At 42.5% G+C, this 19,103-nt stretch overlaps 2 protein-coding genes and 1 pseudogene across 2 annotated transcripts in view; 1 reads left to right on the forward strand and 2 right to left on the reverse strand.

The window, feature by feature from the left end:
• The window catches only part of ACE2 (angiotensin converting enzyme 2), a 90,683-nt gene extending 80,588 nt beyond the window's left edge, over positions 1-10,095 (reverse strand). Inside the window, exon 1 of the mRNA XM_047075926.1 lies at positions 10,044-10,095. The gene's annotated coding sequence lies outside the window, so the exon portion shown is untranslated. The remainder of the gene's footprint in view (positions 1-10,043) is intronic.
• The window catches only part of CLTRN (collectrin, amino acid transport regulator), a 29,093-nt gene extending 17,315 nt beyond the window's left edge, over positions 1-11,778 (reverse strand). The window contains exons 1-2 of the mRNA XM_047076344.1: positions 11,689-11,778; positions 10,044-10,129 (exon numbers count right to left, since the gene is read on the reverse strand). Of these exons, the coding sequence (XP_046932300.1) occupies positions 10,044-10,129; positions 11,689-11,778 (176 nt within the window). The remainder of the gene's footprint in view (positions 1-10,043; positions 10,130-11,688) is intronic.
• Positions 11,107-11,190, forward strand: LOC124509741 (uncharacterized; annotated as a pseudogene).
• Positions 11,779-19,103: the final 7,325 nt, after the last annotated feature.

Below are 19,103 nucleotides of genomic sequence, written 5' to 3' on the forward strand. Positions count from 1 at the left end.
ACCTGTTCCCACACTCATCAGGAAGGCATGCTTCTCCCCTACTTCCCCACTTTGTGAAGTGAAAATGGCGTTCTTGTTTTAGATAAAAATAATAGACAACTTTATGATCACAGAGAATGTCATTGTCTTTCTTTCAGATGTACATGTTAGGATTGCGTCTACACTGTGAATTCACCTTGGCCCTGTAACATCTGGGACCAGATAATTCTTGTTGTTTGTTGGGTGCTGCTGTCCTCTCCATTATAGGGTTTGAGCAGAATCCCTGGCCTCTGTCCCTGAGGGCCAGCAGCATACACACATTGTGAAAATAAAAAACTGTCTCCAATCATTGCCAAATATTCCGGGGCGGGGCAGGGCTGGGGGGAATCACTCAAAAACAAAGACAAAACCACTGGCAGAGAATCTCTGAGGGACAGTGACCTCTACTGGCAGAAACAGCCAAGTTTGGTCTCCCAAATTGTGCTATGTTAAAACACAGCAAAGACAGAGACAACAGACTGAAGTGGTACATGCTTGGAAAAAACGTCCCCCAATTTCGTAGCATGCTGTGGTGTGAATGATTCAAAGGCTGGGCCCGTGAATCATCAGAAAATGCAAATTAAAAAAAATAAGCTACTCATTTAAGTGCCTCAGGTTGGCAAAAATGAAAATGCTAAATAATACGAAATGCCGGTAAAGACGCAGAGAATCAGCATCCGAGGCAGTGCTGTGGGTGTGAACGCATCCAGCCACTCTGCGGTGGCACTTGAGAGTGTGTCCTGGAGCATAGTGTGCCTCCCAGAAACTCTCTTGCACACACCACACACACACACACACACACACACACACACACACACACACAGATTGGCGAGAATGTTCTCCCCAGCACTCTTTGTCAGAGCAGACAACTGGATAACCTAAATGCCCACCAGTAGGGGATGATAAAGTAAATGCGCTACATTCTGTCAAGGGAAGACTGTTCCACGAACTCAAGGAAAGAAACAGCCCAAGGATTCTCCACTCCTGGGCTACCAGGCCACATAATTCTGTGCAGGGCAGGGTGTTTAGCAGCACACCCAGCCCCGATCGCCCACAGATCAACAGGCCCGCCTCCGGTGGTGACAATCAAAATGGCCTCCAGGCATTGCCAAATATCCCCCGAGGGACAAAAATCACCCCCAGTTGGAAATCACTGAACTAGAGCTACATGTCTTACAACACGTTGCATTGCAGAAATACACTGGTGAATGAAAAGATGGGGAGTGGGATATTCTGTGTAGCACATGCCATTGATATAATTTAAGCAAATGCAAAGGAGTATTGCTGGAAACATAGGGGAGGCCAAAAAGCGGATAAGAGGTCACCTGGACACTTTGCCTACATTTTTCTTTCCATCTAAAGCCTCTTTAATTACTGTTCAAACATGAATTTCATGGCATTCCCCCTTCAGAGAGTCAGAGAATGCGCTGTAAACAAGGCAAAGTCCCTTCTCCTGTGCTACCTAAATGGGGTCAGTACCCTACCCACATAGGAAGCACTTATAAAAATCCTCCAAAGTGTCACAGTCTTGAAAAGTAAGGCAGCCAAGGTCATGAAAACCAAAGAAAGATACAGAAACTGTCTCCATCACTACAGTGATCACTACGGAGGCATAGATTCTGGAACATAAGAAGGACATTAGTCGAAAAGGGAAGAGGGTCTGAAAAGTTCCATAGTTTAGTGACATTGAACCAATGATAGTTTCTTAATTTTGATATATCTGTCACAGTTATTTAACATGATAGTATCAGGGAAACGGGGGAAGAGTCTAGAGCAGAGTTTCTCAAAGTCGGAACTATTAACATTTGAGGCTGGATGAGTCTTACTTATGGGAGGCTGTGTATTCTTCTGGAGGATGTATAGCACATCCTCGGCCTCTACACGTTCAAGGCCAGTGTTGCTTGTGGGAGGCTGTCTATTCTTCTGGAGGACGTATGGCACATCCTTGGCCTCTACATGTTCGAGGCCAGTAGCATATGCAGTTGTGAAAAGCAAAATACCTCCAGGCACTTCTAAATATCCTTGGGCACAGTGGAGGGATGAAATCCCCCCAGGTTGAGGACCACTGATACATAGGATCTCTCTAGATTTTCTCTGCAAGTCTTTTGTAAATACATATATTTTTTTCTATTCAAAAACACAAATACAGGAGCAAAGCCGTTATTTTAAAGTTGCCAGTGCACAGTAAAATGATCTATAAGAATAAGACAAGGCAGTGGATCAATAATAGTTTTTACTATTTTCATTGATGAAGAGATAATAGATGCAAATGTACTTTGAAAATGAAAAGAGTCACATTCAAATGCAAGACACTGCCATCCATCGGCATAAGGGTGGTCTTAATTATGTAAAATGTCTGGACGTGAGTTCCGTTACGTGTTCACACGTATCAAGGATTTATCAGGGAGCCTCCAAGTGTGCTGGAGTCCTAAGAAGCACCGTTTCCATCACTTCTCGAAGATGGGTGTGAGCACAAAGGGGAATCGTTTTAGCTGCCGAGGGTCCTCAACTAAAGAACGCTAAGTATCCCACCCACATGGTGGTTCCTCCAGTAAAAGAAGACTAGGGTTTTTAGCAAGCAAAAGTAACCTTGTGCTCAACAAATACCAACCACAGAAATACAATTGCTGAGAAGTGTTGATATTTTTGTTCAGATCCAGGCAGTGAAGCGGGAATGAGTAAGGGCACGCCCTAAAGTAGCAAGGTTGTGGGCAAAGGCCAGGGAAAAGCACGCCCTGCTTCTGGAGAAGGTTGTAGAAGAAGGCAGAGAAACACCCGTGGGCCGGGGTGGCCTCCTTATTTGGATGATGCTTGCAGAAATGAACTGTGATGTCTTGGTTCCCCCAAGAGTAAGAAAGTGAGGCCCAAGAAGAGAAAACCCAGGCAGTGCACAGCTACTGCCACTATGGCCATCGACACCATGGCCATCAGGGGAGTCTCCACGAGGATGGAAGAAGAGCAGAAATGGGTGGCTGAGCACTGGTTTCCTGTGTCCACTGTACCCTAAGAGACAGGCCTGTGGCTTAGGCCTGGATGGTAAGCATGCTTCACTCACTCACAAATGTGTACCGAAAACAGGCGTAGATTAGCCAATATGGTCAGGGATGGTGAGGAAAAGAGTTCCTGCTGCAAGGGCTCTTAGATTCCATGACCCTTCTCATAAGTGCCAGGTGCAGGAGTTTAGTGGCAAGACCCTTGAACACCAAGGTCACGGTGTCTTGAACCAGTGAGAAGATTAAAAACCAAAGTAGAGGCCAATACTTCCCGAGATGTCTGAGTTGACTCCGAAGATTCCATACCCCATCTAAGAATGGACCCAGGACGGCCGGGAGGGCAAAGGGCTTCTAGATTTCATGTGGTTTGTCCACAATCTGTGTCAGGAGGTTCTCTAATCCCTGTCCTGATATGAACTTCATTGTGTCCAGGCAAAGAACACCCTCTTTAATTTTATCAGCTGCGGGGTCACCTGGGACACTATCTAAAATACTCAGTTTGTCTGCAGCACAAGCCTTCTCTGGGCCCTGGGATAGGACGGCAAGGCCCAAGTCTGTGCTGCGCCGCGAGCCCCTGTGTTCTTGCGGTGTGGCCCGAGTGGGCACTCAGTGAGTGAGTGAGAAATGGGTGGATGAATTAATGGAATGGAGAAATGAACGCCATTGTTTCTGTGATATTGTGAGAGACAAACTGGGAAAGTAAATTGGGCCAAGACCAAATGGAAAGGGGGGAATGAAAGGAGGGAGGTTACTTCCCCAAAACTTTGTTTACACAACCACAGATACTCAGACAACACAATAGTAGCCAAGCTCTCTCGCATAAGAAGACTCCTGATACGGTGTAGATAGGGGTAGCCGAGAGGAAGTGTAACTGTGAGGGAAGCTGGTAGTAAAATGGAAGTAACATGAAGACTGGTCCTACAGATTTAAGTAGTAATGTCCTTAGCGACCAAAGGATACAAATTCCTCCCATTCTGGCTTATGTACCACGGGTGTGACTTCTCCCTGGCCTTGGTCCAAATGTGACCACATGGAACGTCCTCGAAGATTTACACAAAAGGAAACCCTAATCAAACAACAAGCACCTAGTGAGCTAAGCACGTCTTTGTAAAGTTTATTTTGATGTATTAAGTAAACTGAAATGCCTAAGTCTTAAGAGTTCTCGTCACAAGAAACAAATGCTGAAACTATGTAAAATGATAGATGGTAGCTAGATTTCTTGTGGCGATCGTTTTGCGACATGCACAAATATTGCATCGTTATGTTGTCTGCCAATGACTAATCCAATGTGGTAGGTCCATTATACTTCAATGTAAAAACTAATTACTAAACTCAAATGCCAGGAGCACAACTAAAGGGAAATGCTACATTTTTGAAATTGTAAATATAGATGGGTTTGCTGGAATTATTGGAATTTGCTTCAGTAATCACTTTGCCCAACTCTCTTATGAAGTAATAACATTTACATATACCCTAATGGCTTCTCAAGCAAATCCCGAAAAGGTAAAAATGTGCGCTCCCTTTCCTCAAGTGTGGAAAGCCTTGGTTTTATACTAATCCTCTACGATTTGGCTCCCCTGCCATTTCTCCTCAATGGCGCCAGACAGGGCCACCTGCATCCAAGGGGTGGTAAGAATCAGGCCTCTTGTTTCTGGAAACCAAAGGCCTAAATAGGAGCTGGGCTGCTGTTTTATAAGCACAAGACCATTAATCCCCTTACCGTGGACACAACAGCACGTTGTTCCTTTTTAGATCACAAGACTTGTCCTTGAATAACTAGGCAGAGGGAGAAATTCATTCCGTGCTCTACACCGTGAAAATCGGAAAGAAAACGGCATGCCTGAGGTAGACTTCTCCCTCTGTTGCTCCAAATGATACATTATCCTAAAAGCCAATAAATATTTAAGCAAACTGGGCAGGTAAATGTCCCAGCTGACTTGGGAATTAGACTAGAGTTTAACCTTGGATTATATTTCTCCAGAAAATGCCTTCAAACATTTAAGTTCTTCTGTGAAACTATTTTAGTAAATCTGGCCTAAACCTTACTGTAATCACTTGAAAACATCTAGCTGCCATCTTCTTCAAATTCACAAGAAATCTTCACACAGTCTGATCTAATGAACCCAGAACTTTCTACCTTTGAAATTTCTCCACACATCTTCTATTCTGCCTTGAAGAAAATCCAGGAAGTAGCAAGAAAAGCAAGACATCAAGATTTAAGTAATGACTTTGAAGGAACTGTCTTGTTTTGGTCACATTCAGTCCACCTGCCTACCACTTCTCCCACGCCCTGCTTCCTCAATGTGGGCGCTATGCTGTGTGGGACCTGGTTTTATCCATCAACTTAATGTCAGGGCCGAGCACCCAGTAGACTTGAGTAGAGCCTCCTCAACTCTACGGATTCCAGCACAGCCATGCAGTTCACAGGCTGGCTTCAGTAGACCGCGGGGCAGAAGCAGGTTTCTGTTTCTCACCCCTCTGCCTTTCTCTGCCCTGTCAGCTCTGCCTCCTTCTTCCTTGACAGCATCTGAAGCAAATGGTGTAGCTTTCCAGTCACTTCTCCTTATTAAAAAGATCAGGGTAGGTGAATCAAAACTCGGATCAAAACGGTCTTCCTGCCTGACACACAGCTTCTCTCCGTCCAGCAGTGCTGACCTGAGTGGAGTGCACCACTGATGTAGTCTCTGTGCACACTTACCTCCCCACCCCACCCCCCCGGCACGTGTCCCTTCCGCCCCCCACCTGCTTCATCCTGCTCATTTAGGGATGGAAAGGGAGACGGGAGAGGGCTGCGGGCACGAGGGACGGAAACAGCAGAGTTCTCTGTCCTTAGCCAGGGCTCTCTATGGGTCCCTCTGGCTGTTCACCGTTCGGGGTCCGCCGTTGAGGTGGCTTCCTCGCGTTCTCCATTCAGAGCGCCTTGCGGGGCCCCCGGGGAGCTGTCCGGGGACCTGTCTGGGGACCTTTGCACCGCATCTTCCCCTAACGCAGGTGACGCACTCTGATCAACTTCCTCCATCCCCCCTCTGCTCGGCCTCCAGTGGTGCACTGCCAGCCTTGACCCCCTGCCTCCTCCTGCCCTTGAGGTTGGTTCTCAGCCCCAAAGCCAGGGACTCACTCCATCCAGCTCCCTCCCGCAGCCTCTGCTTGCTCCCGGGAATCCATTCAAGGGCAGACCGCTTGCAGAGCCGTCCTCTCCCACCCGATGACAGGAGCTCCAGCCCGCCTTCCACCTTGAGACTTCTCCAGCTACAAGGCAGGCCTCAGTGACTGGCTTCACCATCATGCACGTGGGGGAGCATCTGACAGGAAATCATATGCCGGTCTCTCCTCTACAGACAACTCCACTCTCGGTGAGCAATTCTCTACCTGACTCGAGGTAGACAGGGACACAAGCAAGGGTAACACTCAAAGCACATACTCGCTAGTGTGGCATGGGCACCACCTCATCTGAATGGGTCCAGTGGTCAGCACCCCACGTGGCTGCATGGTGTGTACGTGCTGGAACCCACTCCTGCCTGTTCCTGTCCTACGGGGGAGGGAGTGGAAATGTCACAGCCTCTCTGCAGGCCCGCACCCCCGGCCTCTCTGACCCTCTAGCCTTCTCTCCCACTGCCTGCTGGGGTTGGGTGAGGGTGACTGGATCCGTTCAGTGTCCTACCAGTCCTGTGTGAACGCCGCCAGGACCTCTCTCTAGGAAAAACCTCCTCTTGCATAGTCAGTCAAGGTCATACTGGATCGAGGATATATCGATCGTAGGTTTCCAAATATGCAAAAGCATCCTCAGGACATACTGAGCTCTGTGTCACAGGAGGCGGTCAAGCTTGATACAAGAGATATCGTAGCCAGGACCGGATATCAGGTGGAATGAAAATGAGGGTATCCATTATTCTGATTATTATTTGATTATCTTTAGTGAGCTACTTTGTACATTTTCAGTTCTGTACATCTCAGCATCTTCAAGTTTTCTGCAATATTCATAAAATAAGCAACGAGGAAAAATAAGTAAATAGTGAATGTCGCAGATCTGGATCCCTGAAGCCATCCCGGAAATGGGCATTTGCCACTGGAGGGGTCTGCTAGGGCGGCTGTAACAAATACTATAGACTGTGTGGCTTAAGCCACAGAAATGTATTTTCTTACAATTCTGGACGCTAGAAGTCTCAGATCAGGGTGTGGTCAGGGTTGATTTCTTCTGGGGCTTCTTTCTTTGGCTTGTGGATGGCTGCCCTCTCCCGTCTTACCTGGGCTTTCCTCTGTGCACACCTGTGTCCTAATCTCTTCTTCTTATAAGGACACCATTCGTAGTGGATTAAAGCCCACCTATAGGACCTCATCTTACATCAATTACCTCTTTAAGGACCCTATCTCCAAATACAATCACATTCTGAGCTATGAGGGGTTAGGACTTGAACGCATGAATTTTTTTTTGGGGGGGGGGGACACAATTCATCCCATAGCAGCTCCCCTGCAGAATTTATTTTGTCCCTCGCTGGCGCCAAAAGGCCTCTCTAAGGCAGAAGAGTTAAAACCTGACCCGGTAGCCGGGCTACTGGTGTCTTCCATCCAGCCACCACACTCGCGAGAGGCAGCCTCTCTGCAAAGTTGTTTTCAATCCCGTCTTGCATTTTGTGCTGCCCTTTCCCACAGCGGCAGCCCGTTCACGTAAGGATGCAGCCTTCTTTATGGCAGTGCATGTAGAATGGGGCTCAGCTACTGAATTGCATCTTAAACACCTCCTGGTTCATTAAGCAGCCCTCATCACTCAGCCTCCCGACAGCAGTACTGCTGGCTCTCACACTGCCTGTGCTTTTACAGGAAAAAATTTGTTGACCCCTGATAAAGTTTTGCACTTTTTCACTTGTTTAAAGGACACTGGCAACAAAGGCTTCCGTATATCTCGTGCACCCAATGCCAAGTGAAACATGTTTGCAAGTCAACAAGATCAGATATTCACATATGTATACAATGCCCTAAGTTCATAAAGAAACATTCAAAAGTGAATTCTTCAAAATTCATCTAAAATGTTACATGTTTAAATTAACTTTTCGAAACCATGGGAAACATCTGGTTTAATGTAGTCATTTACAACGTTTAACATAGGCACCCAGAGGAAGTAACAATACCATGAACACAACAATGTGTAAAACCTGCTGAACAAGAAAAGGAAAGGATAAACAGACTATTTGCAGGGGTTGGGGTTGCATTGTAAGATGATCGGGGGAGGGGGGGTTTCTTTTATTTTTCCTTTTCAAATTTCTGCAAAGCAATCACCTCATTTTTTTGAAAAAGGTTATGATAAACAACTGTGGAAAGAGTGCTGCAGCTTAAAAGGCAGATGATAAACACAAAAATATATGTTTTTCTGCAACTCTATAAAATAGGAGTAGAGTTCACTTTGGACACAATTTTCTTTTCCCTTACACCTCCTTTTTCTAATTTTTTGAATCATGTGAATATATTACCTATTTTTAAATATTTATGTGTACGTGTGTACACACAAATACATATATCATATGTTTACTTTGCTCCCTCAAATTCTATTCTTCTGTTTCCTTCTTCATAGTCACAGTCCATGCATAATATATTGTGGGTTTCAGGTATGCCAATTAATAGTTATCCTATTTGTCAGGTTCTGAATCATTACAGAATTTAGACAAAAGAATAAAGCAGCTAGGAGACCAAAATGAAAGGCCAGGTTGGAGGACACAGCTTTAATCAGCAGGAAAATTTTCTTCCTAATTAAAAAAAAATCCTGAATGGAGATAAATTCATCTACAGTGTCCCATGTAGAGCTGAACTAGGGCACCCATCGCACATACAGGAGTAATATGCAAGATATTTAACACCCTATATGATATGGCACCTACCAACAGCAACAGTCCTCATCTGTAAACAGCACATACACCTGTAAGGCTGTACAGAACATACAGGTATATGTGCCTGCCCATGCAGGGCCTAATTCTGGACTCAGTGTAGGGAGTAGCACAGAAAACCACCTGCTGTCTAAGGGCAAGCCAGGTCCTAAAGAGAAGGGAGCCACAGACAGCTTCTCCTTCCAGCTCACCGATTGGGTCAGCCTTTTCTCCTCTTGAGGGGAAGAAGGAGAGAGGGAGTAGACAGAAACCAGGAGTGTTACCAGCATCACAAATAGACATGAAAGGAAACATCACAAATACAGAATAGAAAAAATGTAAAACTGTTAACACTTGTACTAAAGCTTCTAAGAAAATAACCAAGGTGCTATGACATATATCAACAGTGGAATGAACCTATACATATTTATTTCCAAAATGAGTGCTATGGTCTGATTTGTTCCCCTTCCCCAAAATTCCTATGTTGAAGCCTGAACCCACCCCCCCATGTGACTGTATTTGGAGATGGGGGCCAGTGAGGAGATAATTACAGTTAAATATGGTCATAAGGGTGCAACCTTGATAGGAGTAGTGTCCTCATTAGAAGCGACACCTGAGAACTCACTCTCCGCCCCCTTCCAATGCCTCCTCAACAGAGGTCACATGAGAACAAAGTTCTAGTGGCATCTGTTAGGCAAGAGAAGAGGACTTGGAATGAGATCTATCTTGCCAGCACCTTGATCTTGGCCTTGCAGCCTCCAGAACTGTCTGGCATTTAAGCCACCACTGGGTGTGGTATTTTGTTATGGCAGCCCTAGCAAACTAATACGATGAGATTAGAGTTTTTTTTTTCTTTCTTCCTTCCTTCCTTTCTAGCTATCTATCTATCCATCTACAAGAGAAATTATATGTATACAATAGGAATGTATAAAAAGCTTATGACATATGACTACCTCTAGAAGTTTTTATCATCATAGCACCTATTGAACAAAGAGCATCGTTGGAACATGATATAAACTGTAAGGTGAGCTAGATTACAAAAGTTTTTTTAATGTTAAAATAGAGATCCTTTTCAAAAATGAAGTTAAATAATTACTTTCAAGATAGAATTTGGAATTAATGCATGCCTCAAATACTACTGCAAATAACCAATTAAGATTTTTTACTGTGTACTTACTCTGTCGTTTCTCTGTTGGGAACTTTCCTCATGGAGAAAGCCACCATTGCTTTGAAGAGATATTCCTCATTTGTATCCCAGGCATACTAAGAGAGAAGTAAAACAGAAAATGTAAAAAGGCATAGGATGAAAAATGGTCCATTGCAATTTAATTGTGGCCACCGTGGTATTAATCAGTGCCTGCCTCTCTCTCTCTCCCCCACCCCCATCTTACTCATAAACTAAAGACTGGAGACCAAGATAAATCATATCACAATAATGTTCAGGATAGGCTTTCTTGGACATTCTATCATTCCAAGTGTGGTGTATTTTCCATTGCATCATCTTCTTCACAATCTGTAGTATTAGTAACCCGTCAACAAATAGTCCATTTGGACATCCCATCCTGGACATTTACAGGACATATACATCATTCTTCCCTTTCTCTCTTCCCTCATAAACTGACTACTTCTCTTAGCTTCCTTTCCTTTACTAACATTGGTACAATTTTTCTTTCCATTTTCTTAGCTGGAAACTTGAGTGTGTGCGCATATAATGGATTGAACTGTGCCCCCGCAAAATGTACATGTTGAAGTCCTAACCCCCAGTACCTCAGAATGTAACCATAGTTGGAGACAGTGTCTTTAGAGATGACTAAGTTTAAATGAGGCCATTAGGGTAGACCCTAATCTAGTATGACTGGTGTCCTGGCAAGAACAGGAAATTTGGACACAGCCACATACAGAGGGAAGACAGCAATCTATAAGCCAAAGGCAGAGGCCTAGAACAGATCCTTCTCTCATAGCCCTCAGAAGGAACCAACCCTGCTGAGACCCTGATCTTGGACTTCTAGCCTCCGGTACGAAGAGAAAATAATTTTCTGTTGTTTAAGCCACCCAGTTCATGGCACTTTGTTAGAGCAGCCCTAGTGAACTGATGTGGCTAACCACATATTTGCAGTGAGTAATCAAGTACGAATGGAGAAAGTCACAAAACAGGGTTTGTTGGTTTAACTCTAAGTTCATGATGTCCTACTCGCAAATTGCCTGGGAATCCCTTAGGTTTCTCCATCAGTTTTCTCTCTAGCTTTGCACAGTGGCAGTATCGTAGCCAATGAGGTTTATCCGAGGTGCGATTATTGCTAATTGAAAACTTTTCCCAGTTTCTCTCTCTCTCGTGGTTCACAGTGACTATCTTGGACCTCTTTCGGCTCCCCTTGCACCAAACTCAGTGCTTTCCCTCACACCTCACACTCACACAGATGTTCTTATCTCCTAATTTACAGATATATACTCAAGTCATCAATTTAAACTCCCCCGTTTTTCTGACACCAAATAAAAAACTCCCGCTATAGACATACATGCTATCCACCTCCTCCCCCGAAAGGCCGGATGTGGTGTTTCTCCTCCCATCAGTGGCCACTGCATCCACTTCTACTAGGAACACTTCCCTCTGCCCTTCTCAGGATCTGAAAGATAACCGTTTCCCCTCTCCTCTGTCCACTGGACTCTGACTTTTAACAATGCTCAAGCCTCCCCATTACAACAACACCAGAACCAAATTACTTTACTCAATCGTTCTCCCTCCACCTACTGGTGTCTCTCTCCTGCCCTTCACAGCCAACACTCTCAAAGGAGTCGTCATACTCACGTCTTTACGTGCTCACCGTCCACTTATTCTCAACTCCTCCATCAGCTGCTTTCCAGTTGCACCACTCCACAAAAAGGCTGTCTAAAGTTACCAGTGGCCTCCACATGACGCAGCATGATGAGAGGCCTTCAGCCTCAGCTTGCTCAGCCTGTCAACAGCATCTGACACTCCTGAACACTTCCTTCAACTTGAAGCACTCTCTTCCCTTTTGCAATGCTCATTCTGCTTTTCCTCCTGCCCCTCTGCCCCTTTGGCGGGTTTACCGTTTTCTACAAAGGCTCCAAGTTTTAGAGAACCTCAAAGCTCTATGCTGGACCTTCTCCTCTTGTCATTCTGTACTTTCTCCCTCAGACTGTCATCTAGTCCAGGCTTCCACTCTCACCGAAATGCAAATGGCCCAGGAATGTAGATCTCAAGCCCACTCTGTCCTTGCCTATTCATCAATAATACCTCAAACTCAACAAGTTCAAAATTAAAGCTATGATTTTCTTGTCTGCACCTGGTTTCCTGACTCATAGGTGGGTCATCATCTGCTCAGTTGCATAATTAGAAACTAAAGCTTCATCCTTGACTCCTTCTCTATTCCTCTTTTCTACTCTCATCCCCTCCACTCTGCCTTCCACACTGTGGCCACTGTCTTCCAAACACTAATTCTACCAAAACATCTCTTCCATAAAACCCTCACTTGCTTTAAAGATAATAGCGAAGTTTCCTAACGCAGTCCACACATTCTTCAGCCTGATCTCTCCTTCTTGCCCAAGCCCATCACATGCCATGCTCTACTCCACTGCTACAGCTGCCGATGCCCCAGCCTTCCTTCCATCCCCCACTCTCACCAAGTTCCTTCCTGTAACAAGCCTTTGTGTGTGCTGTTCCTTCTGCCCTTTTTCCTTTTATTCTCTGGCTCACCTGCACTCATGCTTTAGACCTCACAGCAAGTGCCGAGCACTAACGCCCCTGACAAGGCCAAAGCCCCCATGTGCTTCTCCTCCCTGCAATACTTGTCAAGCCTACACATTTCCGTTTCATTTACTGAATGTTTGATGGACAACCAATCCTCCCAACAGCGTAAGTGCCACGAGGGCAGAGACAGGTCTGATTTATCTGCCATTGTGTCCCCAGCATTCAGCATGGGGCCTGCCTCAGAGGACCCTGGGATAAGCAACCGAAAATCTACTCTCTGCGGTAGAGAGAGTCAATTTACAGTCAGACTGCCTGGGTTCAAATCTCACCTCTGTCACTTGCTGACTTGAGATCTTGGGCACGTCGCTTCATTTTTTATACCTCGGCTTTCTCATTTACCCAGTGACAACGGGAATGCCCGTACTACCTTTCTCAGAGGGCTGTTGTGAGCACTACGTGAACTGATGTGAGTCAAGTGCTCAGAAGGGCCCCCACTGGAAACTAAACTAAATCCTCAATAAATGCTGCCTGTTACAATGACCATTTCTCACTGGGTGAATAAAATAATATATTGGTGAACTGGTCCGCAAACAGAACACGTACCTCTAAGTACCTGTAGCATTCTTTGATTGCTTCTACCCTGACACATCTTAATATCACCTTCTATTGGGGAAAATTTTCACAGACCACACGGGGATACTAAAACTAGAATTACACGAATCATCTTATTAATTCGACAGGCTTTATTGCACTTACAGCTACCTGAGCCTAATGAGTATTTTTTAACTTCAATTTCATAAGCACATATTTCATGGTGTTACTTTGATATTTGAGAGGAACTGAAGAAACTGCACATTAGAATTAGAAAATTTGGGGGCTATGAAACATCTTATATGGGTGGAACCATGCCATCTTTTCAATGACTAGAAAACTGAGGCTCAGAAAATTCAGATGACCATAATGGTGAGGAGCAGAGCCCAAACCAGACCTGAGGGCCTGACTGGGACCCCTTTGCTCCACAGCTTGATTAAAATGTTCAAGTTTGCACAGTTGTTTTGTGTAGTACAAAACCTCACAGATTTTCTAGCAGATTTCTAGCACTGAAGATTCAATACCTTAGGCAAAATCATTTTTTAATAATTTCTATTTTACTATTTTTTTTACTTTAACACAGTATCAGATTTGAGGTCTTTCAAATTAATCTATATAACAAGTTTAACATAACTATACAGAGAGGCTCATTACAAGTGAAAGTAGTGTTATTAGCAAACAAAATGAAAAATGAACACACAGTTTCTCCACTTACTGCGTTATCTCCCAGAGCTGTTCTGATACTAAGTCTTACTTTAAAAGCATTTTCTCCATCTGCCAAAAAGAAAAAAAAAGAGCAGCATTTGATGATAAAAATCTGCCAAAACAGAAGACCAAACGTTTAACCAACTCAAATCAACACAATGCTGAACTTAAGCGAAATCGCCCCAAATACTCCTGAGACTTTAACTACAATCACCTTACAGGGTTTAAAATTTTCTTTCAAACTCATAAAACAGTCATAGTTTCAACTTTCAGGCCACAACACGTCTGCAGATTTAGAAAAATAAAGAGGTCTTTGTTGTCAATCATTTAGCAAACTGTTAATCTATTTTTAAGTTTCAAGGCTACATACCTGGTTGACAGAGTTCAGCATGAATAGCAGTCACCAGAAAAAAGAGCAGGCACAACATTCTTTCAGAGTGGAAAACACAAGGCAAACGCAGGGATAAATATCCACCCTCCACTTAAAGCTGCCTTAGCCATTCTGTGACCCGGATTAGAATATTAGAGAAACAATCAAGCCACCACCCACAAGATTTAATGATTAAACCGCATTATTTGGGTTAATACTTAGATAGAAGCAGCCCATCTCCTGTCAGTTATTTACGAAAATCTGTTTGGAAAACAGATTAGCTGTCTTTTCTGAACTCTGGGTTTCCTCTGCTGACTCAAAGTCAGAATCCTCCCCTGCCCTTTCTGTCGTTGTCTGGCTAAGTGCACTGTGGACATTTTCCTTGGCCTCAACTTTCTATCTTGTCAGGGCTGAAGTAGCTGGCTCATAGATAGGCTATCCTAATTTAGAAAACAAACAGCACTCCTTTCTATCTCTGGTGAACAAAGGACGCCCTTCCAAGAATGGTCTCACCTGACTCTCACCTCCACAGATAAACATCCCGAGAGAACTTCCACTTCAAAGGGAATCATTTTGGTCAGCCCTGAGTTCTGCTGGTTGTGTAAATTCCAAGTTAATGATAGAGAGCACTGCTGTCCAATGGAACATTGTGTGATGATGGGAATGTTCTGTATCTGTACTATCCAATATGGTAGCCACCGGACATAGCTGGCTGTTGACCACTTGAAATGGAACTACTGCTGCTGAGAAACCAAATTTTCTCTTAATTTATGTAGAACGTGTGAGTAGCAACTACATTGGTCAGTGCATCTGTAGAACTGTCATTAAGAGCCCCCTGCCATGAACTGGGTGTGCTGGATTCTTTCTGTCACCCTCAAAGTAGCACCTCACAGTTGCTGTTGTTCGAATCATCTTACATGTGAGGGAACTGAGGAGCTGGTGTGTAAGGCACTGGTGGCAATGGGGGAAGACGAAAGGGTGTCACTGGAACCCTATCTCCACCACACTGAACTGCACTGTGTCTGCATTGGTCATCATCGGTCAAAACTGAAATTGCAGCAAAGCCGCAGAGATGCTCTGAGGATTGCCACAATGAGTGGAAGAGAGTCTCCCCTAGTGGGCATTCTACAGATGCCAACAGAAGTGCCCTAGCAGGTTGATGTCTGGGCTTTCCTCTCTACCATGCTGCCTCTTCATCAATTCAGCCCCCAAGTTCCACCTCGATGCTTGAAAATCATGAGTGGAAAAATTACATCGGGTGACCCTGATGAAAATGGGGACTTTCAAAGCAACAATGAGAAAAAGATCAACAGCCACACTTCTGCAACACTTTGAGAGTCCTACCACTTCCCCCTCCTGGATAGGGTGATATTGTATCATAGATGACCCATTTCTGTTTGGTGACGCCACCTGGAGGAGCCTCTCCTTACCTTGGTTGCAAGGGCACAGGGCCAGGAAAAGTTGTATTAGAGGGAGAGACAGCCAAAATTAGACCCATTCTAGCAATTTCACTTTAAGTGAAATGGAAATTTCCTAGAAGGAAGAGCTCACATACCTTACCCCTGAAAACAAAGTCAGACTAGATGAAGTTATCTTGGGAAATGTTAGACTGGATAAAATCATCAGGAGAATAGAAAAGCCAGTATGTGGAGATTTTAACAAAGCTAATTATTTGCATCAGGGAACAAAACCATTTTAGAGACAGATATGATTCAGCTTTGCTTTAGTCTTTAACTTCATAAAAGAATCAAACATGTCTCTTTTGCTCTGACATAGTCACTTACGTGATTAGGATTGAAGACAGTAAAATACTGATCTGTAGTTAAGCCATTCTTTGAAAAGCAAAAAAAAAAAAAAAAAACTCTTCCTTTTTGAATTATGATTTCTCTCTTTTTTGAAAATAAAGTTAGCCATTTATTAAACAATTTCTTTGTGCCACTCTATTAGTGCTTAATAGACTTGTAAAAAACTGCCCTTACTAAAATAGTTGACATATAATATTATATCAATTTCAGGTGTATCAAAGAGTGATTCAACATTTATATCCATCACAAAATGCTCACCATAAGTATGGTTGTCATCTGTCCCCACATAGTTATTACAATTATATTGACTATGTTCCCTATGCTATAGTTTACTTTCACTATTCTATACTTTATAGATGTTTGTTGTCTCATTTAAAAAATAACAGGGGAAAAAGGAGCAATAGAAATTCCATATAGAAAATACAGAGAAACTGAAAGAGAAAAATACAAAATTATCCATAATACCACTGGTGTGAATGACCAATGTTAATATATTTTAAGAGCTGAAACATACCTGCCTTAGCCTTGGATCTTCTTGTGTGTTCCTGTGTGACGCTGTTGTTTTGTCTCATTGTAGCAGCACATCAGAACAGTAATGGTGGAATAACATGGACCCTTGTTTTCTTCCTTACTCTAATGGAGTGTTGCTTTTTCACAGGATCTGGTGGGTCACTTCAAATTCAATGTGTTGTGAGGTAAAAAGACTCCTTTTATCTCTAGTTTACTAAAATTTATTTTGATCAATAACTGATGTTGAATTTTATCAACTGCTCTTTTAACATCTATTACTATGATCCTAGAGGTTTTACCATTTGATGCATTTTATTAATAAATTTTTTAGAGGTGCTTCGGTGGCTCAGTTGGTTAAGTGTCCAGCCCTTGATTTTGGCTCAGGAAGTGATCTCACAGTTCATGGGATCGAGCCCTGCGTCAGGCTCTGTGCTGACAGCTTGGAGCCTGCTTGGGATCCTCTCTCTCCACCCCTCCCCCCCACCTCAAAATAAATAAACTTAAAAAAATTAATTTCTTTACATTGATCCAACCCTTAGATGAGCTTAGTTTGATGATTTTTTAACATGCTCCTGGACTTAATTGCTGTGTTTTTCCTTAGGTTTTTAAACCTACTTTCATAGAAGAATATCATTCAGGTTTCTTTTCAAGTGCTTTCAAGTTTATTTTTTTCTGGCCCTTACATTACCATCTTGAAAATGGTATAAAAAGATTTCTAACATCGTCTAGGTTTACAAATACTTTAAAACCCAGGGGAAAAAATGCAGAAGAAATGCAGAGTCGGAGAAGTTGGGCCATACATATTTTGGGGGAAGAGTTCTTTCAAGATTTTCATTTCTTACATTGTCACACACTGCAGGTTTCATAATTCTAGTTCATTCTGGCTGTTTACAAATTCCAAGAAAACCTTTATTTCATCAAGATTTTCCAGTATTCTCACGGACTTTATACAGTATTTCCCATAAGGTATCTACATTCATTGCCCTATTTCCCTTGTATTTTCCAGCATGCATATTAATGTTTTCTCATTTTCCATTCTTCTCGCCAGAGGTGTGTCTACTTTTGTTGTTGTTTAATCAAAGAACAAGATCTTGGATTTAATTTTCAGGTCTTTTCTTCCTGCTTTCTGAGTCATCCATCTTATGTATTTTTATTACGTCCTTACTCCTCTTGTCATTATACTGCTTTTCTTCATTATACTGCTTGTTCTTCTTATAAGTCTTGAGTTGATAAATAGGCTGAGGTATTTTTAATCTTTCTCATTTAATAATGAAAATATTTGTGGCCATGAATTTTCCCTGGAGTACTGTTCTGGACAGATGACAAGAAATATATAGATGTACAGTGATCTCATACTTATTTTCTGAAAAGTCTATAATTATAGTTCCAATTTTTCTATATCCCAATGTTTGCTTAGAAAAGTATTTGTAGCAAAATTAACAGCAGCCAAAAATAAAATGATGAAAAATATCAACTTTTTTATAGTCCTGTCAGGTGAACAGAAAAAGTATAATGATAAAATAAGACATTGTCAATAATTCAACTTAAAATACGAAAACTCTTACAAGGTCACTTAGAACATGCTAAAAATGACTTACTAAAGAGCTTGATAGCTTAATAAAATAGGTGGAATGTAGAACTAGATACTATTGTTCTTGCCTCTTAACATACTGGGTTTTTTTCTTCCACTTGTAAAAATCTTGCACAAACTTGCTCTTTATTTTCACACAGAATTTTAAGTACTAAAGCTCCAGAGAATTCATACCAAACTTGCTTCATACAACGCACATTTCTGCAATTTCACGTATAGGAGCTTAATAATTTATCAGTAACAGTGGTAACGATGACAAATAAAGCAGTTTCAATCGTTCTGAATACGTTACTATTTACTTCTAATGTTCAGAGTTTAGAGAATGAAGATAAAATGTTGAGATTACTGTTGCCATGAGCAATACAGAAGGCACCAAGTCTCCTGAGACAGGATAAAGAAATTGATTTCTCCATGTTTTTTCATACTCCACAACACTATTGGAAAGCAGTTTCTCAGCACATAAATATTGATCTACTGTTCTGGAGGGTAAATTAAATATGACATCACAAAAAAAGGAAACACGTGTGTCATTCTTTTGATTCACACAAGTTACCTTTTAAAGTTCATCAGGGTTGTAAACACATGGGCATATATACGTCCATTTATCTGCAGTTAAACAACATGTAGGTAGAACCAATGTCCCTTTGAAATGTTGACCCTGATTATTCCATTTCATGGTCACAAACATGCATTTTGTAAACCTGTAACACCTAAAACTAGTAAACTGTGAAATTATTTCAAATGTGATGTTACTCTGCATGTTTTTATTGGATTTTGGGAAATGTATTTAGCTGTGACATATTAAAAATATAAAAAAACCTTTAACAGCTGAACAGAGAAATTTTTTATAAGACAAAAGCTTGAACATTTTAAATTAGTGGCTCCAATTTTCCACAATAGAAGTTGTAGAAGTTTAAAAAAAATTTTTTAATGTTTATTTATTTTTGAGACAGAGA

The sequence above is a fragment of the Lynx rufus genome, unplaced genomic scaffold (genome assembly GCF_022079265.1).
Source record: "Lynx rufus isolate CCGP_SWC_20201006 ecotype Redwood Valley unplaced genomic scaffold, mLynRuf1.p SCAF_14, whole genome shotgun sequence".
NCBI lineage: Eukaryota > Metazoa > Chordata > Mammalia > Carnivora > Felidae > Lynx > Lynx rufus.